General features: G+C 43.5%; 1 protein-coding gene across 6 annotated transcripts; it reads right to left on the bottom strand.

Annotated features, from left to right (window-relative positions):
- Nucleotides 1-2,653: 2,653 nt before the first annotated feature.
- On the bottom strand, nt 2,654-7,221 carry LOC133901218 (thiamine pyrophosphokinase 2). 6 transcript variants are annotated; one of them, XM_062342517.1, is made up of 8 exons: nt 7,068-7,221; nt 6,568-6,692; nt 6,320-6,456; nt 6,136-6,232; nt 5,139-5,211; nt 3,780-3,881; nt 3,387-3,636; nt 2,654-3,007 (listed from the first exon to the last, which is right to left on the bottom strand). In XM_062342517.1, exons 2-8 carry the CDS (start codon nt 6,582-6,584, stop codon nt 2,886-2,888), a joined length of 798 nt encoding a protein of 265 aa, XP_062198501.1. In that variant the 5' UTR covers nt 6,585-6,692; nt 7,068-7,221; the 3' UTR covers nt 2,654-2,885. The 6 variants fall into 6 exon arrangements, with proteins under 6 accessions (XP_062198501.1, XP_062198508.1, XP_062198496.1 ...); XM_062342524.1 differs by lacking the exon at nt 6,568-6,692 and having other exon boundaries at nt 7,068-7,220; XM_062342512.1 differs by lacking the exon at nt 6,568-6,692 and having other exon boundaries at nt 6,320-6,524; nt 7,068-7,220.
- Between the last annotated feature and the right edge of the window lie 15,431 nt (nt 7,222-22,652).

Raw genomic sequence — 22,652 nt, forward strand, 5'->3', positions numbered from 1 at the left:
GAATTATGATAAAGTAAAGAAAACTTATGATGCACTTTATGAGAAGTGAGAGCGGTCCAACCGCATGTCACTAATGATAATTAGAAACTCGATCTCAAATGCTATAAGGGGAGCAATCCCAAACTCAAAGAAATCTAAGACATACTTGGCATCCGTGGAGGAATAATTTAAAGGCACCTCCAAGGTTTATGCTAGTACACTTATTCAGAAGCTCCTCAACACTAAGTATAATGGGTCCGGTAGCATAAGAGAGCACAACATGATGATGACAGACATAACTACCAAGCTTAAGGGCATGGACATGGAAATCTTTGAAGGTTTTCTTGTCCATTTCATTTTGACCTCTCTACCTCTTGAGATTACTCCATTAAAGATCAATTAGAACACTCAGAAGAGGAAGTAAACCATCAGCGACTTGATTGCGATGTGTGTCTAAGAGGGAGAGGCTGAAGGCCAAAAATAAAGATTATGTCCATCACGTTAGTGGCTCCAGCAAGAGAAAATTTCAAGGGATTATAAATTTGAAAGAAGCTCCATTAATAATTTTTTCAGGTTCCTTCCATCAGAAGGAATCTTATTTTAGTTTCTTTGTTGGACGATTATGGTTATTAATGTAATTTCGGAGACAATAAGTGTATCATTAAGTTTAAATTCGGAAATTGTTTGTCTTGCTTCTTCTAAATGAATTCTTGATATCTCTGAATGTCTGTGATGGGAATAATGAGACTTGTTCGAAACTGTGGCATTGTCTTCAGACCACATTTCGAGAAAGAGAATAGAGTGTCTCTGTAAGGATGTGATTCTCAACCCTTTTGGACTTCTCTAACTCTAATCATTGCATAGTTTGAGGGGGAGTTGTTGAGGTTTCTAAAATTCCTAATGAAACACCTAATGATGAGCCTCAACAGTCCCAGAAGATCCCAACTTGTATAAGAACATTTGCCTGAATGGTTTAATACCATGAAGGATCAATTAAAGTCTATGAACGATAATGATGAGACACAGTAGGTTGTAAATGGGTCTACAAAACAAAGTGTGACTCTAAGAGAAAACATCAAAAGGTTTAAAGCAACGCTCAAAGAGAAGATATTGACAATAATAAAGCTCAATTAAGAATTCTTTTGCATTATGTACACACCCTATTTTAGTTTTTGTAACTGGGATGCTTGGCAGATTTTAGTCAAATCCAGGACCAAACCATTAGAAAGCTGTTAAGAAAGTACTTCGTTGTTTGCAAAGCACAAGTACTACATGCTCATGTTTAAGAATTATTTTGCGAGGTGTGGATACTAAAAAAATCCATGACAGGTTATAACCTCACCCTCGCCAGAGAAGCTATCTCATGAAAAAGCTCCAAACAGACACTTATGGTATCGTCATCAATGGAAAATGAGTTTTGTAGCATGTTATGAGGCTATCGGGCAGGCTGTATGACTAAAGAACTTATGTTATCTTGGAATTAAGAATGGAAGATAGGATTACGAAATCTTATGTTATACTCAGTTTTCTATACGAGTAACAACAAGTCGAGTGATACTATCAAATACATTGACATTACGTATTATGTTATGAAAGATAAAATCCAGAATCAAACTATCAGTCTCAAAATATTAAGACAATGTTTGCGGCATCACTCAATAAAGGCTTACCACCCTATATATTTTCGCGATTATGTTGCCAGCATAGAGTTATTAGAAAGTCTACAATTCTGGATAAGTGGACCATAAAACAAACCAACTCTCGTTAAGCATAGTGAATATCCATTTCAAGATGGAGTAGTGCGCTATAGGTATTTAGGTTTTAGTAGCATTTAATTAGCCGCTATGACACTTTGCCTTAGTGTGCTGTTTCATTGAGAGTTAGCTCATGATGTTAGCCTTGCAATTAAGAGGGAGAATGTTGGTATTTGATTTCAGCTCCATCATGGACAACAAGACACTAAGTCCTAAGGGGGACTATGTCCCACACAAGCATCCTGATTAGGGGCGCAACCAACCTCTTTAGTTGCAGTCCCATCTTGTGCAACACTATAAAAACAAATGGTGTAGTCCGGCAAACATATTGATTAGTCTATCTAAGGTCCAGCTGCCTCCCTCACATCTAAACCCTAGCCGATCCAAAGTGTGTTGCCAGCGGGGTGAAGATGGCTACTGCCGCACCCACACGTGTCTACACCGAGCTGCCTTCACCGGCGATCATCTACATCATGCCAGCACTGCTAGCACTAGATTGAGAGACTACATCAACTCATCCACATCAACAACACCTCATCCATCACTCATGGCATCAACGGGCTCTGATATGCACATACGCTTCCGCTACTGGGTGTTCAACTACATGAGCTAGGTTTTCATGTCAACTGGCTAAAGCTTAGAATCTAACACACAGAACCCAAGTGCTTGGAATATCTGGAGGGCAAGGAACCGCATAATTTTTCAGAACAAAGCCTCGAGCCAGTCCAGGTATCCTTCCTTGCGAAGGAAGAAGTAGCGGTCAAACTGGGAGCGAACACCATGCCAGGCTAGATTGGTCGTAGTGTTGCCTTCTGACGATCTTTTTTTTTTTGGGTGCAAGTCGTTTACTGTGTTTCTGTTTTGTGTTGATCATCTAGGGTTGCCTACTTCTGAGCGTGACTCGGCATTTCAATGTACTTTTAAAACATGCATGCCTGCTTTGCTTGTGTTATTCACATGGTTCAACAGCAGCTCAAGGACATTTTAGGCATCCTTCTAACATCATGACTTTTTATCCGGTGGCATAGACTTATCGATGAACCACCGGACAGTACTTATTTACCAGACACATAAGTACTTAAACACAACAACACCTGTACAAGAGCTGGGTTGCCAGAATGAAAAGGGAAAAAGATGATAACTAGGAGCACTTTAGGTCAGGTTTCGCAGAGAGATTGTCCATAAGAGATCTGCGTCCGACTGTACGGTTACCTTTTCCGCTTGGACAATGTTGGATGTGCTTATCATACTCCCAAATCTCATCTTTGCTTCACCTGGAAGTAGAGGAAAGGATGAATACTACGTTATACCAAGCTCTTGGCGGTTAAGAAATGAAGCAAAAGTAAACCTATATTATTCATGTACATTCTCCCATAAGAACTGAGAGGCAAACTGATTCTTGTCAAGCTAAATGTTTATGTTAATGACAACAAAGCAGACCTCACTTGACTCCGATTATATTTGCTTTCCCCGAATAAATAACTGTATATTCTTTCATTTCAGCCAATGATTCACAGAGCTTTATTTCAGTGTTTCCCCCATGAAGTGAATAGCCATTAATTCGCTTTGTTAGAGAATTCATATTGCTGCAGTTCAACCCAAATTGCACGAGTTTATGACCAACTTATAACAACAGAGCATAAAGAAATTTACTTAGATTCCACTTCAGGCCAGTGGTTGTAGTGCTTGCAGATGGTGCTCCAACAGGGAAAAGTCCACAATGTGGCCCTTCAACAGATGACTTAATATAGAGTTCATGGCAATGCGTTTTGGGAAGAAGTCGAATCAAGCAATCATCTGATAGAAGGACAATCCGCATGTCCGAGAACGCATAGAGAACATTGATATTTGCCGCCTCGTGATCAAACCTTCCACCTAGTGCTCCAGTAACTAGAACACAGAGCTACAGTGTTTGAAGGAAAAAGTAAGTTCCATAACACTAATGAACTTTGTACAATTTTGAATCTAATATCAATAGAAAATATCAACCAGCAGAAGATAGCAAGAGTAAAAGAATTAATACAAAATAGTGTGATTGCTACTTACATTAGGTTTTTCATGATCAGGTGTATGACGATGGATACGAGAAATACACTTGTGTAGATCTGTTGTCTCTTGGTTATGTGATTTATCACAAATTTTGGATCCCTGCAAAGAGAACAAGTTTATCAAAACCATGACATCCTGATCACGTATCCACTACAATTTATTCAGCATTGCTAGATTTAAATTCTATTGAGAACAATATAAATTGTAGATTCCTCTTGATCTTAAAACCTACATACCAAAGTATATAGTCAATAAACTGACAGTATGCTTTTTGCTAACTTTGCTGATCAAAGTCCATGTGAAATATTCTCCAGCCTTTAGCAGCATCGAAAGTTTAGTCGATGGTCAACTTAAAAGTCCAGTTGATTGTTAAAAACTTAGGGGAAACTTCTTATGTGTGGAAACTGGTGTAATACTAAGGAAAGCCATACATTTGTTATGCGTGTAATTTCTAATGTCAGATCAAAGCTCATTGCATAATTGAATTTTTGGAGATTCGTATTTCAAGCATTGACAGTTAGCAGGTTTTTAAGTGCCAAGTATGCAAACAGAAAAAATAAATATCCACACTAGATGGAACGGACAGAAGCATCAAATTGTTTATTTCATTCAAAATAGTGATTAAATCAGCAGATTTGTAGTCATAATTACCAAAAGAATTGGCATTTTGTCCAAAGTCATCAGACAGCACCAATTCTGACTACACTCTGATGGACTAAGCAAAGAATCCTCCCAGTTTGATAGGGTAAGAAGAAATGCAGGTGTAACACCCTGTGTCCAAAATCCATTCACCGCCCAGACCCCACGTGGGGCGAGCACAAGCATGCACATAGTAACCCGCTTACACTTTCATCCTCGCTTCGTGTAAAAGAGTTAACCTGGAGGTGCTTATTTTAGAGCGCAACAGCCTATATGCTGGCCCTCACCCACCTAAATACCCAAGGTGGGACTAATCCCACCATACCAAATTACCAACACCTGAACCACATGCACTACTAACAGGCTGCTAACAGGCTGGGGTGTTACAGGAGGTCCTCTAACTCTTGGATTAAGGTGGACATAGTGATAAACAAGCTTACACTGACCAATTCAACTTCGAATTACAGAAAATGCAGTCCACTACGGGCCTACAAAATTAATCAACCACCAGTTGTGAAGTCCCATCATTTTAAATACTTTTTTCTGTCCATGGCAACAAAGATCTTCTAACAGGCATTAGGGCATGACGAATGACAATGCTACTAATTGTTTCATTCTTACGACTAACTTCACCTCCAGTTTCAACTGACTGGAATGTAAAAACCCTACTAGGATGTCCAGAGAAACATTGTGGATAAGAAAAGAAAGTAAAAGAACCTGACTAGAATAGTACAATTTTACTTCTGGCCTTATAGAATCCATGTCTCCCTCAATTATGTCTGGAACATACCTGGATAAAAGCAACCAATTGTGTGATAAGGCATGAAGGCTCCTCAAAATTATTGTCGGTCTGCTCCACACGGGAGAGTAGAGCACAAACATATAAGGAACTTGGTAAAAAAAAAATTGAGTTGTAGAAAATGCCATTGAGATCTACAGAGTGATGATGTCTGCCAGAACATCAAACCGGAATCATAACCTAATCATAACTGACTACAATTCTTCTAAAAGACGTGTTGGAAAATATACACCAGCAGTCAAAAGCTGAATACTGGCACTAAACAGTAGTTCCTATATGTATTCGACATGAAAAACATATGTAAAAATTGCTAGCGGAATGCACTAGTACTGACAGTAAAGCATAAATGCTTAGGGCCCCAAAGGCATGTTAGCATACAGATTGAGGGGATGAAACACGAAGGTATCTCCTATCACATAAACCCTTCTTTCATCTATCTTGCCTCTTCCGCAACCTCCCTTGTGCATCGCTCTTCCCACAGCTGCACACTACCACAACAGAGGCGCCAGGCTAACGAGTTCTAGAGCCAAAGCCACCCCACCACACATTCGTAAACATTCCATTCTGATCCCGCAAGACGTGACAATCCATAATTTTTTTTTAGCTATTTGAAATTGTGCATGAATAACTATTCAATACGTGAGGCTGAACTTAGTCTGTAATAGATGGCCAAGAACCTAAGCAATTTTTATGCAACTCAATTAATTAGATGATAAAATCCAACCCAGCCCTATTTACAGATTCACTGTCAAAACCCACCAAATACCAACCCATTCTAGCTATTTTGGCGCAAGGCATAATTATCCCATGTAGAAACCTATTTAGGAGTAGATGACAAACAATATTATAAGGAATTCTTAAATTCAGTAGCGGCTACCAATGTGTTAACATGAAATGAGGGATAAAGTGGCTCACCTATTTCTGGTGCTTTCCTGGTCTTGATCATTGATCATCTGAAACATCTCATCAAAAATACGATTAGCTCCTCCATCGGCACAGATCCTTGACTTTGCTGTTCTAAACCAAATTCAAAGGTAGACTTCTAAGGACTATCCTACGAAAAATATCAAAAAAGGACAAATGAGCTACAGCTAGTTACCATGAGTCCAGAGGCGTGGCATGAAGCGTGGAAGATGCTGGTTAAGAACAACTAGAGCGTAGTTCTTGACTGGTGTCTTGGCAGGTTGATGCAGTTTTGGAAGAAGGAAACTCGAAGAATGCACCATTACATCCATACTGCGTATTGTGCGCCGCAGCATCTTAACCTCTTGAAGGTGGTACCTCAAACTAGTGCAAAGCTAAAACTGTTTCGACAATAGATAAAGCTATTATTGCTGCTGCCAATACCAATATATGAAAAGCATTTATCTTCTGAGCAGTCTCGCTCAAAAGGTCTCTTATGTTTCTTCAAAAAAGGTCTCTTGTGCCTGAGATCTGGGCATTAGGTTGTTTCGTCTGTTTCTCCAGGTATCCTGGGAATTAAAAGAACAGCTTGCAGTTGCATTTCTGAGCAGCAGCCCAACTTAATTGACTATCACGGAAACAGTAACCAAGTTTTCAAATGTTTATTTGCATCTAGAAAAAAAGCACGCCTATCCCCAGAATTGAGTAACTCAACTAATGCAGCATTCCAGCGTCTCTGACCGGACCGAAACCTCCCCATAACCAACCGAACCGTTTCCAAGAACTAGAATCTTTCTTTGAATCAATCAATACAAAAGAACCAGTCCCCAGAAAGGCAGAACAAATGGATGGGAAAAAAAACTCACAACATCGCAGGCAACCCAATTCGATCCTAGTCGAGAAGGAAATGGCGGAGGAAATTGAGAATCGCGCGGAGAGCTCACCTCGGATTACGCGTCGAGAAGGGAGGATGAGGTGGGAGACCGAGGCGCCGCTTTTCCAGAGAATTGGTTCATGCAGAAGGGAAAGAATAGAGAGCGGAAGGGAAATAGTAAGATGCCAAAGCCCTGTCCCAAGCGTGGCTGTCACGACTCACGAGCCACCGCTTGGTTTTGTTTAATTCTAGTAATAGCCGCTGGATGTGCGGTGGCGTGGGCGTCATCAAAGCCAAAAGTTTCAACGGATATGGATGAGAGGGAATAGCGAAAGTTCTCATATATCTTAGATCTTTCAATTTTTACCATTTAAAGTTGAAGTAAATAGATAGTTATTTATAGTTTTTTTATAATCTATTTATTGGAATATAAGAATCTAAGAAGTTGGTTTTTATTTAGCTTTTTATAGATCGTGAAAGTTAACAACAAAAATTTATCCTATAGATTAGACTCGTGGCGCATAAAGGATACTAATTGTAGAATATACTCTCTCTGGTTACAAATTTATATCATTTTAGCCTCCTCAACTATTCTCTAAATATAAGTTATTTTCGAACTTCTATGTATTTATTTCTCTTTTGTTTCCGTCTTACTCTTGTTTAATAAATGTTACCACTCTCACAAATGAATGAGTTATCTTTTTCAATACAGAATAAATAAAAGATAACAAAGTTATTTGATCTACTTTCTTAATCCTTGTGCACAAGTCTAAAACGACATACATTTGCAATCAGAAATAGTACTATGTAAAGTAGCTACGACTAATATACCATGTAGGTTTCTCATGAGTTAGAGATAAACATAAGCAAACTACCATATACAAAATATATACTAGGTATTGCAAGGAAATAAAATATATATATATGTAATCCTGGAAAAGGTAAAAGTATACATTAATTGAAAAGATTTTGCATCTAGTATCATTACCTCATTTACTTTTTGAATGGGAATTTGGGTATAAGATGATCAAGATCTTTATTTTTCATTCAATCTTGTATACTTAGCTTCTTTACCAGCAAGGATCCAACCATGTGCCGTTGTGGGAGCCGTCTCCACCGTTTGTTCTGAGCCATCCGATCCAAAATCGAGGGCCAGGATTAGATCCAAAACATACCCTTCGCGAACCAATCCAATGTCGCCACGTGCCCTTCATAATCCCAATCAGTCGGTTACCTAGTCAGCATAATGATGTGACATCCATATAGGCGTGTTTGCCCGATGCATCATGCCATGTTAGCATTAGTTGTTGAGTCAGCTAGACTAGTCAGGATTGTTTTTCTTTTTATTTATTTTAATTGTGTTGCTGACGTCATAATTAGTATTTATTATGCAATAAATAGATTTTCAATGTGAAAATAATTCTAAAAATAATAACTATAGGGAATTAATTTATAATAATGGTTAATATTGTTACTCTCTCTCTCTCCCGCAGCCCGAGGGCCTGACACCGCTCGACGTTAGCGCCCCGCCCGCGCGTAGGTGGCACAGCGCGCCCACGCCGCGGGAAATATGGTGGGCACCACTCCACCACCTCACCATCGTGCTGCCACCGATGACCACATGACATCATGCGCTGCACCGCCTTGCCGTGCGCCCTCTCCCCCTATAAATAAGAGCAGTCCAGTCTCCCTCTCCCTGTTTCCCCACTTCGCCACCACCACCGCACTGCCACCGTCGCCATTCTCGCCGTTGTAGCTCGGTTGTCGCTGATTCTTCCACATGAGCTGCCAAGGAGCACCACAAGCTCGTCGTCGACCCTGTGCCGCTCTCCATCTGCCGGGAGCACACTTGCGTCGGAAGCCGAGCCACTCTGACACCACCGCATCGACGTACCGTCGGTCGCCATCTAGCTCCTCGCCAGTTTTGAGCTCGATGAGCATCCCCATCTCCTGACGCACCCTCCTAGGTAACGTGTCATTGCCCCCATGCTCTCTATTTGCGTAGCGGTGTGCAATCCAGGCTTTTCGTTCCACTGTCGTGTCATTTCTCACCGCCGGTGTGCTTATGCCCGTGTGTGTGGTTCGGCCTTCGTGTCGAGTAGCCCATGGAGCTTTAGGCCCCTTTTCTGTGTAGGTTGGCCACGTGTGGTGAGGGGTGCTATCCGATTCTTCGCTGTCGCATCAACCCTCTCCGGTCGTCGTCTTGCACTGCTCCAGCCCCGGATCATCGTCAATAAGCTCATAGCCTAGTTCCTCATAGCGCATAGGCAACCGGTGTTGGCATCTAGTCGAGAAACCCTAGCGAGAAACCATTTCCGGTGAGCTCGTCGGTGCGGCTCTGTCGCAATTGCTCGTCATCATCCCCCCCCCCCCTTTGTCGCTTAGTTCGGCCAGCGCGGTTGCGCACTTATGCGCACGTGGCTGGGCCTACTCACATGCCGCGCAGCCCACCCGTGCAGGCCGCCGCGCCGCCCACCCGTGCAGGCCGCCGCGCCGCCCACCCGTGCAGGCCACCGCGCCGCCCAGCCGAATAGGCCACCGCATAGCCCGCACACCGCTGGCCTGCTAGGCCAAGCCCAGCCAGCCGGCGGCGTGTCCCAGTGGGCTGGCACCACTCCATAGCCCGCTAAACCACCAACCCAATCCCGAGTGGGCTGGCACTATGCAGCCTGGTACTGTGCAGCCCAAAGCCCAACCTGACCCATCCTGGCCAAAACTCGGCCCATCTAAGCCCGATTCGACCCAATCCAGCACTGTTCATGTGGGTCCCACAGATTCACTATTCATGCGGGTCCAGGTTATTGTTCAGTGGGTCCCACCTATGAATAGTGCCTTTTTGTAATTTCTCGATTTAAATTTAGATTTAATCTTTCGGGAGTCATAACTTCTCTGTTCTTGCTCCGATTTCGGCGATTCTTTCGCTGAAATTCATCTAAATTCAATATATATCTATCAATCCCAGTGTGGTATCTGTTAGGGCTCATTTTGGATTTCAATTTGGTGTTATTGATTCTTCCCTAGTATAGCCCATTAATGATCATAGTCACCGTTACAGAATTGCTAGAATTCTGCGAGTGCTGGGTGGGAAGCGTCAGGAGCGAGGAAGATCCTGATTACAACCAAAACTTTGAAGAAAACTCCGGAGAAGGCATGTCCTATCCCCTTGATCATATTGAACCTATGTTTTCAAATAATCTACATGATCAACTTAAAACTGGACTTATTATCGCATGAGCTATGTATTGTGCTATTTCTAAACAGCTTGTAGTAGTTAATCCTATCAACACCTGCCATGCCATAAAAGCTATCATCCAAAACACATATCACCCTAAGGTTACCTGTTTTTATCTATAATAATGACAGACGACGTCTTGATATCTAGCATGCTTAGGATTGAATACGTCTCCTCAAAGACGTCGCTTTTAAAAACACTTCTCCTTGGAGATAAGACTTGCTGTTATCAATGATAACTCATATACCATGAATCCTTGATGGTTTTGAATTCCGTGCTGATTGTAAAATCCTTGATGCCATGTGAGATATGGTGGGAGATGTGTAAAATTGGATGAAAACTATTTTAGCGTAGGTAGGTAAAGTGGTCCTCCAGGGAGGATGCTCTTGGGCGCTTGAGTTACCTGGTGGTATTCATTGCCAATGAAGATGCCTAGCTCGGTCGCTTAAGGACCAAGTCATTTCGCAACCATGCCTACACAAACCATGTGCAACCATGCGTTCTGAATGGCCAAGACTTGACTTTTCCTTCACTAAACTGGGTTGGACATCATACTAAGAGGCTAGGGAGCAGCGAGAGGCCAAGTGTCCATCTACCCCTCTGTTTGAATATTTCGAGAATTGGCATAGCCAATTTGGTATTCAGTCCAAGGACTCTGGGACTTGGGGTGTCTCATAGAAAAGCCCAGCAAAAAAGGTGATTGAAGTGTCTCAGTATGATCACTCCTCCGCTTGCAATGGTTGGAGGCTGAGCATATTGTATGGGTAAAGCTGTACAATCTCTGCAGAGTGTAAAACTATTCAAATAGCCATGTCTACGATCATGGACATGTGAAGGCAGAACCTTTTTAACTAGACTCCAAGTGCGTGTCTTGATGAGTCAGTGTGTGGACTACATGTCCGTGTGATGAGATTACTGGCTAAATCCGCCAGGATCTGTGTAGTACTAGAGGTACACCACATGTGATGAAAAATATTGCGGAGTGAGATGTAGCCCCACCCAGAACCGAGAAACCCTCAAATATAGCTTGTTACCTGGTTTTGAACTATTTAAACTGTTTTAAAATCAATCATAGATGATACAATTGGATACTTACATAAATTATTTTACACTTAAAATTAAACCGTAAAGCCTTATCCTTGAATCATCCCTTTATGCATCTATCAAACCCTTGAAATAGTATAAGGCTTGCTGAGTACCATCCGTACTCATTCTTGCTGTCATTCAAATGAGGAAGCCGATGCTGACTTCGCCGGAGGTGAAGGCAAGGATGAAGAATAGTCTTAGAAATCGCACCCGCACCTTAAGCTGTTGTGACTTGGGCTTTTGCTTTCCGCTGTGTTTTGTTGACCTCTCAGCTAGGTCTGTAATATACAATATGGTTTGTAAACATTTTATACTCTGAACTATAATACTTATGTATGAGGTTTAACTATGATATTATACGTATTAGCTACTTGATTTAGAAACTGATACAGGAGGTATAGGAGATCTCGGGTTTAACATCTAATAGAGAGAATTGTGTTAGAAGATGGTATGATCTGTGGTACAAAGTGTCATGTGATGGCGCAGAGTTTTTATTCTAAGCATACATGCGTGTGTACATTTGGAATAAAGAAAGAGAAAAAAGTCACTATGCACGTGGTGCATATGGTGGCTTCTGGCTGCATGCTAGTTCGGTTGGCCGAATTTTTTTTAAAAAAAGAGACATGCATAACTGCTGAATTATATATATATATATATATATATATATATATATATATATTCAAATATTTGAAGATTACATGTCCGTTTGAAAAATAATTAGATCTATCTTACTATTGCATATTTAACGGGGGAGAACCAGGTCTCCCACGTTGAACGGACGAGACTTTATGGCTCTCAGTGAATTTAATAATTAGAGAGAAGAAGGTCTCGCCCGTTAAGCAAGTGACAACTTGATCTTGTCCGTACAATAGGCGATATATTTGTATCACCCACCTACCAAGTGACATATTCGATTAACTTAATTATAAAATATATGTATAATTAGTTTTTTAATATAGATTTTGTATTTAGCAAATTGAAAAAAATTACACATTCATTCCGCGAAAAAGGTAGTTGTGCATACAGTTGTCCAAACGGTTAATTCTATCCTTAATTTTAGTTGGATGTCATTTTGTCGATATTTCATTATTTAGTTGGTGTAAAATTGTCTAGAATTTTTTTATGAAGTGACTTTGTGAGAATACAAAATCTAATTTATCAAAAAATAGTAGTTATGAAGCACAAATATCATATAACCCGGCACAGAGTTTACATACGCTGATAAACATTACATGAGACATGGGGTTTTTCGTCGCTATGCGAATAGACCCTAACCATAAAGAGATGACAAAAAATGTTGGTATGTACGTCACACCTAAAGACTAACCTAATAGCGTGCCGTTGTTAAACCTAACATGCCTTAGAAAATTAAAATAGATCGAGGTACAATAGATGCTCTCTATTAAGTGTACCTAGAATATTTTCCCTTTCGTAGGGTATCAGGGCCCTCTGCCTTAGCACGATGGGCCATCTCAAGCTTTCTTTCCCTCTCTGCTTCGTGTGCTTCAGCCACAGCGTGCTCCTCCGCTGTCTTCCTCATGCGCTCCTCCTCCTGACGCTTCAGCCTTAGTTCCTCCTGTTGTTGCTCGTACTCCCGGCATCCGTAAGCTTCCCTCCTCCACCATACCTCCATGTCAACCCACCGCTTCTGGTGCTCATTTTGCTCCATGTCCAGTCATTTCATGAAGTCACAGATAGGTGGAGGAGACTAAACAAATGAAACAAGAGGAGAGATTAATAAAACAGTGCATGAAACCGTATGTAAAGTGACACATGAGTGATCTATGTTGCTATACCGGTGGGTACTCATACGGTTCATGTCGAGGTGGGTCATACTGATAGTTGGCGCACATGAAGAAGCATCTGCCGTAGGTGTAGAAGATGTCCTGAGACTCGCAAAGCCTACAAGGGTCGCCAAAGAAGCACATCGGTGGTTTGACCCCCTAGGGGATGAAAATCCCCCGTTATTTCTTGGGTGGGCGTGGTGGAGCTAAGAAAGACATTGCAGTTGAGAGAGATGAGGAAGCAATGGTCTATCCATGGTTGAGGGTGGGATTATTTATGGTGGCTGGGGGCTGGTGAATGGACTGGGTGTATAGTCATGGCTTGGGCTAGAGCATGGGATTCCCTGTGAAAGCTGAAAAAATTGTGAAATTGATGCTTGGTAGAGATTTCCTGTGACAGTTGTTGCTTAGTGTGGTCATTTCATTCTACAAAAGTTCTTCAAGGAGTTATTGTTGCCTCTACATGGAAGGCAGAGAATCCTATGAAAGCATTGGGCTTTAATAAACATATTAGTAAAATGATAAATCCCGACCAACAATGCGGAAACACATTAAAAACTACAAATACCGAGCACAACTATTACGCATAAATTATAGCATAGTCCTTACATCAGGAACATAAGTAATACACAACTAATACAACTTAGTTCTCACATAACGAACATCAAATTGTAACTTTCCGACATGTGTGCCATATGGCAATGTTATTGTGTTATGTAATCGTACTTGAATAAATTATCACCGGCCTTTATTATACATACCTTTTTACCCCATATATTCCTATCTCCCTCCAATGATCTTCCTTCATCAGCTACGTGACGAAGGGTATATACAATACATCTAGTCGTACATATTTGTACATGTCTACTTTCCGTGTACTACATGTTCAGACGTTACCATTTACAATGTCATTACTTCAATTCTTAATCCCATGTGACATCACGCTACCAGCTTCTCAGATTGAAGTCACCTCTCGCTACCACCTTTTCAGGGAGATGCAACCGCTCGCTGTCAGCATTTTAGATTGACGTAACCTCTCACTACCACCTTTCAGAGCGATGTGACCGCACGCTACCAACTACTCAGAGTCTAGTGACCGCTCGCTACATGAAGGCATCCAATGCACGCACTATATCCAAATTACATGCCTACACTTGGTCCATACACCATCGGTCCCTACTTATAAAATGCGAGTCCGAGGCAACGAGAAGGTCATGACATCGTAGTTTTCCGGAAAACCACTAGCATCTGATACTTAATACCACACCATGGCTACCTCCTCAAGTAGACATTTCTCGTGGACTTCCAAATTATCAATGATAGCCCTATAGACTACGAGGGAGACCCAGGTAAAAGGAGGAGAACCTGAATGAAGTGCTGTCGAATGGCAGACCATGACTTGTTGTCCCTGTTTCACCACTGAAGAATGGCAACGAATGGTAAGCTCTATGATCTCTATGGACCTAAAGACGCACTTGTTAGAGTGTTGTCAGATATATATATCAAGGTGTGCGAACTTGCCGACATAGCAAAATGTTTTAGCAAGTGAGCACACACCATATTTATGCACCCTCAGCAGTACGAGGAGCATATTAAGGTACGTTCATCATTATTACATGTCTCAGTTATTTGTTTGGTTGCACTTCCAAGACACGTTTATATTTATGTATGCTCTTTTTGTATACTAGGTATTTCCTCATGATGAGGAGTTGCTGAACCAACCCATCGAGAACTTTTTATAGCTGCATCTGCTCTTCGGTGATGGTTGCCTACCCAGACATAACTGGGGACGCAGAAGTAGTCATTGGAGACCTTCACGCCGTTGCGATAGAGATGGTGGTTCGATCCACCGTGAAAGAGGTGGTCATTTGACAACCACCACAAGAGGACCTGCTTCTACCACTTCCTCCATAACCGAATAGGTTGGTTCTGACGATAATGACTTCATGCTTACTCCTCAGAGAACTCCACGCCGTTGTGAATTCTCTAGCGACGGGGCAAATGATTGGGATCCTAACTTTGATTTTTTTTTCGTATACACTGGCACCACGTAGACCAAAATCTCCAGAATACAATTACCATTAGATGAACCAGGAGATAAGGCACAGACAACTTCAAGGGCCATTTCATCGATAATGTTTATGCTAATAATGTTTACCTTAGCATTTTGTTATATTTTCTTGTAGCGTGTTGTTCGTAATTGAATAAATTGTACCCCGTCATGTAACGTTTTATTGTAGTTGCAAGTGTTATAGTAGTAGGGTTTTTTTATGCGAAGGCTTTTTTATTTCGAAAGTTGCAAGTGAACGATTTGAAAGGGGATATGACCACACGATGTTATGCTTTGGGATGGATCGAGAACACAGTTAATAAAAACATGGATGATAACAAAGATCCGATATAAACATCCAACATGATATGACAACCACATAATATAAATACTAGCACGGAGTACACGTAAAATAGTAACACGAAGTACTAGTACATAACACCATGAAACTAACAATGACATAGAATCCTACAGGTTACGTTCTCTCTTAGGGACGAGACCCCTAGTCGCATCTGTCCTGGGGACCCTACGCCACCCCGCTCGCACCTGGTGATCTGAATACATTAGGTGGTTCGGGGAATGAGTGGCCGCTCAAGTCAGCCAGGGGGCAGTGGAGTGGCGTATTCGTCCTGGGAGGGCTGAGTCCCTGGGATTGGCGTGCCCGGTAGTTGTGATGCACCGAGCTCATCGATCTGTTCGAATATGAAGTTGTACCCAGGGAACTGACTAACGTCCCTACTAAGCAGCTCCATATAGCTACCATATTCCTCTACTTCCCAAAGATCGTCGATCTTCGTACATGGAACAACGAAGAAAATATGTTAGCACCGGTAAACCATGACATACGTAACAATATAGCATGCATGCCACAAAGGAAGGGTGTGTCGCACCGTTGTTGGCGTGGAAGTGGTCACCAGCACCAAGGGAGGGTGGCTTAGACGCTGTGACACCATAGCGGGGGCCACTGGCACCAGAGAATGAGAGCTAAGGCAACATGCCACTGTAGTGGGGCTGACCAGCCCCAGTGAAAGACTGTCTCACCATCGTAGGGGTCAAAGAGCAAGTCGGTGTTGAAGACATCCTCAACGGCTTAGTGGTGAAGGTCGAAACTACCAGTCGGTGCGGCGGTGAGGTGAAGGTGTCATACAGTCGTGCCAGGATCTGAGCTGACACTCAACCTCCGTGTACGGCCTCTAGCGCATACAGCCCACTGTCAGCTCATTGAATTGGCAAACAAAGTCCAGGTACGCACGGTGTGTCTACACGCTGGACCAACTCGGATATGCAACCAAACTAAGTTAGAGAATAAAATAAAATAATCAATATAAACGTACACAAATAGCATAGCACTTACCCTACGTCTACACCACAAGGACCCCATGGTCAGGCCGTCGATACCGTCCGCAGCATTCTAGTACGTGCTAAGGTCGACAAAGGGCTTGTCAATGGTGATACGCTCGTACGACCACATCTGAAGTAGCAGAGGACACTCGGAGAGGATCACGTTATTTTCGGTCTTCGTGCACCCATCACACAGGCCGCAGTACGTCGCAGCCAGCACAGCTAAAGCCCAGCTGTACTACAGGACCTCCGCCGGGTTGGAGTCCACCGCCGGGTTGGAGTCCACAACCTCTCTAGCGTAGGGGATCATGCTACTTGAGACCGTGTTGTTGTGAGTCTCGATGAACATGACCCACCTGAACAACTACAGGAGGTACACCTCTAGGTGTCGGGAGACATCCTTGTAGTCTACCAGAGGGTGGATGATGTCTGCCTATCAAACAAGGAATAAGTACAAATATCTGCATTCATTAACAATGTAAAGGAGATGTCAAACCATTAAAAGACATACGTACCAGAAACTGAACGAGAAAGGTCTTCGTTGAGCCATGCTTCTCGGTCGATAGAAAAGACCTGAATAAGGCTACGCTGTTGTCGGGTGACATAGGAACCGGGGGTCCCCGAGTCCCGAGGCCAGAACAGCAGAGTGCCACGTAGCGCCCTCCCTCGGGGGTTATCTCCCCGAGATCCGAGAAGACCAAGTTCAGGGAGAGGGTGCTCGGGGCCATGCACAGTGATCCCCGAGTACCCGAGTTCTCCGATGACCTGAGAAGACCAAGTACCGGGAAGAGGGTGCTCGAGGCCATGCACAGTGGTCCCCGAGCACCCAAGTTCCCCAATGACAAAAAAGCCAAGTTCCGGGAGAGAGTGCTCGGGGCCGCGAACAGTGGCCCCTGAGCACTCGGTTCCCTGAGGACCTGAATAGTCAGTTCCGGGAGAGAGTGCTCGGGGCCGTGAACAGTGGCCCCCGAGCACTCAGTTCCCCGAGGACCAAGAGAGGGCATATCCGGGAGAGAGTGCTCGGGGCTGCGAACAGTAGCCCCCGAGCACTCACAGTTCCCCGAGGGCCTGAGAAGTCCTACGCCGGTGGTCCCCATAGAGGCTCAGCGGTGAGGTGTCAACTGGTGAGAGACCCGATGCTACATTTAAGAGGGCGCGTGGCCTGTCACTTCCAACCACTCCCCCCACGCTTGCTGTCAGTCCCTGCCACGGCCTGGCAGGGAGGCGTGGGAATATTTAATGCACGGGTCCCATCGCGTGTTATCCGGCGCGCCTCGGGATAACGTCGCAGAGCTCGAGGCACACTGCCTGCCGCCCTGCTGTGTCAGGCTTGCTCTGACCGGGCGGGAACACGGGGCTGCTCGGTGGCTGCCCGGCCAAGTCTCGAAGAACAAGGAGCAGGAAGCTCTAGATTTAGACAAATATTCTTGTAACACAACAGATCCTCCGAGAGTCATTCTCGGAGCATTTATAGCATACACACAGGAGTAGGGTGTTACGCTCAGTGCAGCCCGAGCCTGTCTTAAAATCCCCTGAGCATTTACTCCTTCCTGCATCCAATCATTCCACCTCCACCTGCATCTCATTTACTACCATTTATTTCACCTATGAAGCGGATTCAGAATCATCCCCTCGCCGAATCTCAAAGGGGGTCCTTCCGGATCCCCGCTTGAGGAGTTCACCCTCCGACAGTTGTCCCTCCGTTCAACGATGGAGAAGAGGCCCAGCATCTCATCCCGCCAGCCCACACCCATGTCCTTAGCCCCAATAGTGTTACCCGCGCAAGACAGACCCACTAGGAGCGAGACGTCCTCGAGCGTGGGCGCCATCTCACCACACGAGAGGTCGAACATGTGCATCTCGGGATGCCACCTGTCGACAAGGGCCACGAAGAGGGCCCTAACATAGCCGAACCACATCGCCACCTCCAAAGGCCCCACCAACACATCCACCTCCACAAGCCAACATAGCAGAAGTAGGCTAGTAGCACGTAACCTGCAAACATACTACAGTTAGCGACCAATATCGTGTCTAAATCCATATGAAACCATAAATTCAAAATTAATAAACCTCGAGATCCAGCGCTCATCAATCCTCATGAGCTCATCTAGCACACGAGATCAAAGTATCGGGAAGTCCTCAACCTGCACCGTGACGTGGTACGAAAGGTGCCTGACATCGATATGGGGGTCGAGTAGCTCCAGCTACACCATACATGCATGTTCACAAGTTATTTACATTTTTATATGCAAAACAAATAAGGAGTAAGGCGTGTCGATCGGTATAGACCCGGTCTAAATGGGTCTAGACTGATCTTTATTTGTGGAAAGTAAACAAGTAAGCGTTGAACATATAACATGATATAATAGATTATTCAAATCGTACACAAATATGTGAACAAATCATAACATAACATGTTACAATCTCGCACATTGTGACCATCTCGGTACTAACACAGTAAAGTACAATGGTGTGCACATGCATATCCATCACACCACAAATTACAACATAAATCAATCTCAATGAACCAACGAAGCCAACGATCTACGACTATGAGGACGTCTCCCATCCACAGCAGACCCGGAAGGACCTGCTTCTGCGGGGTCCACATTTGGGACACCAATGGTGTATTTCTTGTATGTGGCCTGTGCAGTTGCACTTGCTGCACCATTTCACGTGACGTCCAGTTTTTGCTTCATCCATGTCATTACAAAGCCTCATAGTCTTGTGCTGCCCCTTCTTCTGCTTCATCTTATCGGGATCAGGAATGAACACAGCATCGAGTCCAGGTTCCTTCGTGAAAGAACCATAAATCCTGAAACCATAGACCTCATGGTTCCAGGTGTCGAACATAGCTTCCTTCTTGAAGTAGTCAGAGATGTACCTCCGAGTCCTCATCCCCATCACAGCACACGTGGCAATCACATGGGAGCATGGCTTATGCAATAGCATCGGCTTGTAGCAGGTGCAAATACACCTATCATCAAAGATGATGCACTCGTGGATAACTCTCTCACGCTTGCCCCCTCTCCTTCCTTTGTCTCTGCATAGAATTTTGTATTTGTGTTGTGCAGTTTCCATAATCTTCACCCGGCACATCTTTGCCTTCTCCACCTTATCTTCCATATACTTAGTCATCTTCATCCCATAAATCATACTAGCATTATTCAGCGTCGTGTGTGCTACTGCATAGCAGTCCCTTAAATAGTTGCATGTCCCTTGAAGTATGAACTCTACAATCCCCACCAGTGGCAACCCCCTCACACCTTTCATCACCCAGTTGTAAACCTCTACTAAATTTGTAGTCATAATGCCACACCTAGCCCCATTTGTGTCGTAGAGAAGAGCCCACTTCTCCTTGAGCTCATTCTCAATCCACTCGCTAAATGACCTGGTAGATGACTCACTCCTCCGTGTGATGCCAGCAAACTTCATTTTCATTTGGCAGGGAATTAAGAGGTATTGGTACGCCATCCGGTACCGTCACGAGTCTCATGAATGCTCCTATGTTTGCTTCTTCGTCAGCTCATCCAATGTCTTCCAAAGAGCATCAAACTTCCGCTGCTAGTTCTGAACACACAGCCTCTTGAACATGTTCATGAGGTTCTTGTTCTTAAATTGGCGAAAGAACTTTGCACCTAAATATGTCATGCACCACCTACTCTGCAGATCTAGCCACATAGGTTCAAGCAAGTCATAGTCCATTCCATTTTGCAACTCCACATTGCCTTGAGCATCTCTGCATGTTGGTCATGTATAATACACACGTTAGGCCGAGCACCAACAATTACCATCATCACACAGTACAATAACCAATACCCACTAATGTTGTTCTCACTCTCTACAAATGCAAAGACCAACGGTAGAACTTGATTGTTCACATTAACCCCAATAGCAGTCAGGATCTTTCCCGTGAACTTGCAAGTAAGGAAAATGCCGTTGATGCACAGGATAAACCGACAATGCTTGAAAGCTTTGATACATGCCCCTATTGCGAAGAAACATCGCTTCATGATGTACTTACCAGGTTTGGATAGTAATGTGTACTTATCAATATTGTAATACATCCATGGGTTCCTTCGAGCAATGATCTGTAGCAAATGTGACATATTGTCATATTGACACTTCGTAGGTCCTGAACCTCATCTCAATTGCCTTCCTCTTCGCCCTCCTTACTTTGTTATAGCTGATAGTGTACTTGCACTCCTCCTCAATTTGCCTGATTATGAACTCTGGTTCGTAGTTCATGTTGTTCACAATTTGGGCGTACATCACATTGGCGATAAAGGCTGAGGTGATATTCCTATAGCTGGGCTCAAATTCGTCCATCATGCAAGTGTGGTCGACCACAATCGATACCTCTCAATAGTCATCCCACTTCCCCTTGAGGCCATGCACCCACCATATGCAACCCTCATTTGCGCACTTCACATCATATTCTTTCTTGCTTGACTTAACAATATAAAATTGTCATCGAAACGAGGTCGCCCATTGAGTCGCAACATCCTTCATGGCCTGACTGCTAGGATACCTAGCACCTTGGGTCACCTCATTCTATGTATATTCCTAGGCCACTTAATTCCCCTCATTCACTATCAAGTTGTTGAAGTTTGGATTGTTCCAGTCTGTGGGAACTGGAGTATCATCCTCATCATCTGAGATGTCATACTCAGGAGTTCCATCAGTCTAAAGATCATTCTACTCCATCTGTTCAATTAGAGAAGGAATTTGTTCCCCCTCGTCTGCCTCACCGGTCAGTTCAGTCGAATAATCCGATGAATGTGCACCATCCAAATCGACATCTTCATCATAGTGTCTCCTTATTCTTCCATTACACAAGCAACATAGGAGGCCAACCTCCAACATCCTGCAGGTACCTCTTTCACACTTCATCTTCCTAGAGCGGGAACACCTCCCAGTACACACCTTCTCTGAAACAGTTTCCCACAATGCTAATAGTCATCTCTTGAACCACGGATTCTATTTTGAAACCTCGCATCAATCAAACATACAAGTGTCCGACACTTTTATGCATTGGTCTGGATATACCCTTATCCATTTACCTCTTTTTTCTAGCAGGACTTCACGCATAAATCTACCTCTCCTCCGCTCCCCTCCCCTCTCCTCTCCTCACTCTCCTCTTTTCTCTTGGCTAAATGGGAATGAAATGAGATGCTCGCGTCAACAGGGCTGGCCGCACCGGCCTAAATACTCAAAAGATCTCACTGCTAAACGGGCGAGACCTTTTGAGTTGGCCCACGTGGCGTCGCAACCACGAAAGTCTCGCTCATTCAACGGGGGAGATCAAGTTCTCACCCGCTGAACGGACGAGACCTTCCTCTCTCCAGTTCTTAAATTCGCTGGCAGCCAGAGCCCACAAAGTCTCGTCCGTTCAGACCTTATTCTGCCCGTTGAACGAGCGACACTAGAGTATACCACATTATTTTCCAAACGGATATGTAATCTTGAAATATTTGAAATATATATAAAAAAATCCATGGCTGCTGCATGGCTTATGCATGGGCCTGTGGTGCACAGTAGCTTGGCAGGTGTGCTGGGCGTGTGGCTCAGTCACGCTCACGTGGAGTTGCATGGCAGGCCGTGTGAGTAGCGGGAGATGACCACGGCCCAGGTTGCCGGCCTGGCTGGCTGGTAGCTTCCGTGGAGTGCGTGGGCTGCGGACGGCCCAGTTTCTACTGTGTCGGTTTGCCGGTAGATAAATAGGAACCGACAGGAGAGGAAACAGTGCGCTGGCCAAGAGTTTTAGAACAGAACCGATATATTTTGAGGTTAGCAAAATAGATAGAAAAATTAGGGATTTCGAGTGAATCCTTTTAGAAATGCTTTGCTACGTATCTTGTGAACTTATCTATACAATGATGATTAAGTTTTAGTAAGTTTCTCTCTGTGTTCATTGTTTTCATCCTTTCATAGTATTTTCGATGGATTTTCTGGTTGGTTGTGATTTGCATTGGCTTGATCTATCCAAAATCATCATCTAGCATCAAGGTAACTCTGCGAGAAATTTGGTTGGTCAAATGTTAGTAATTCTTGCGTTATTTATGCTTGATCTATTTTCTTCACAATCAGCTTGCGAATTTTATATCTTTAAATCAAGAGATCCAATTGGTCTAATTCTTGTTAGGATAGTTTTGTATGATT

This window comes from Phragmites australis, chromosome 2 (assembly GCF_958298935.1).
Source record: "Phragmites australis chromosome 2, lpPhrAust1.1, whole genome shotgun sequence".
In the NCBI taxonomy this organism is placed as follows: Eukaryota; Viridiplantae; Streptophyta; class Magnoliopsida; order Poales; family Poaceae; genus Phragmites; species Phragmites australis.

What these genes read in the sequence shown, in the direction of transcription:
- LOC133901218 (XM_062342512.1), bottom strand. Translation starts at nt 6,479, where the DNA reads ATGCTGCGGCGCACAATACGCAGTATGGATGTAATGGTGCATTCTTCG. An exon ending in AATTGTACTATTCTAGTCAG is followed by an intron (nt 3,882 to 5,138) that starts GTTCTTTTACTT and finishes TTCTCTTTGCAG; the next exon opens with GGATCCAAAATTTGTGATAA. An exon ending in CTGATCATGAAAAACCTAAT is followed by an intron (nt 3,637 to 3,779) that starts GTAAGTAGCAAT and finishes CAAACACTGTAG; the next exon opens with CTCTGTGTTCTAGTTACTGG.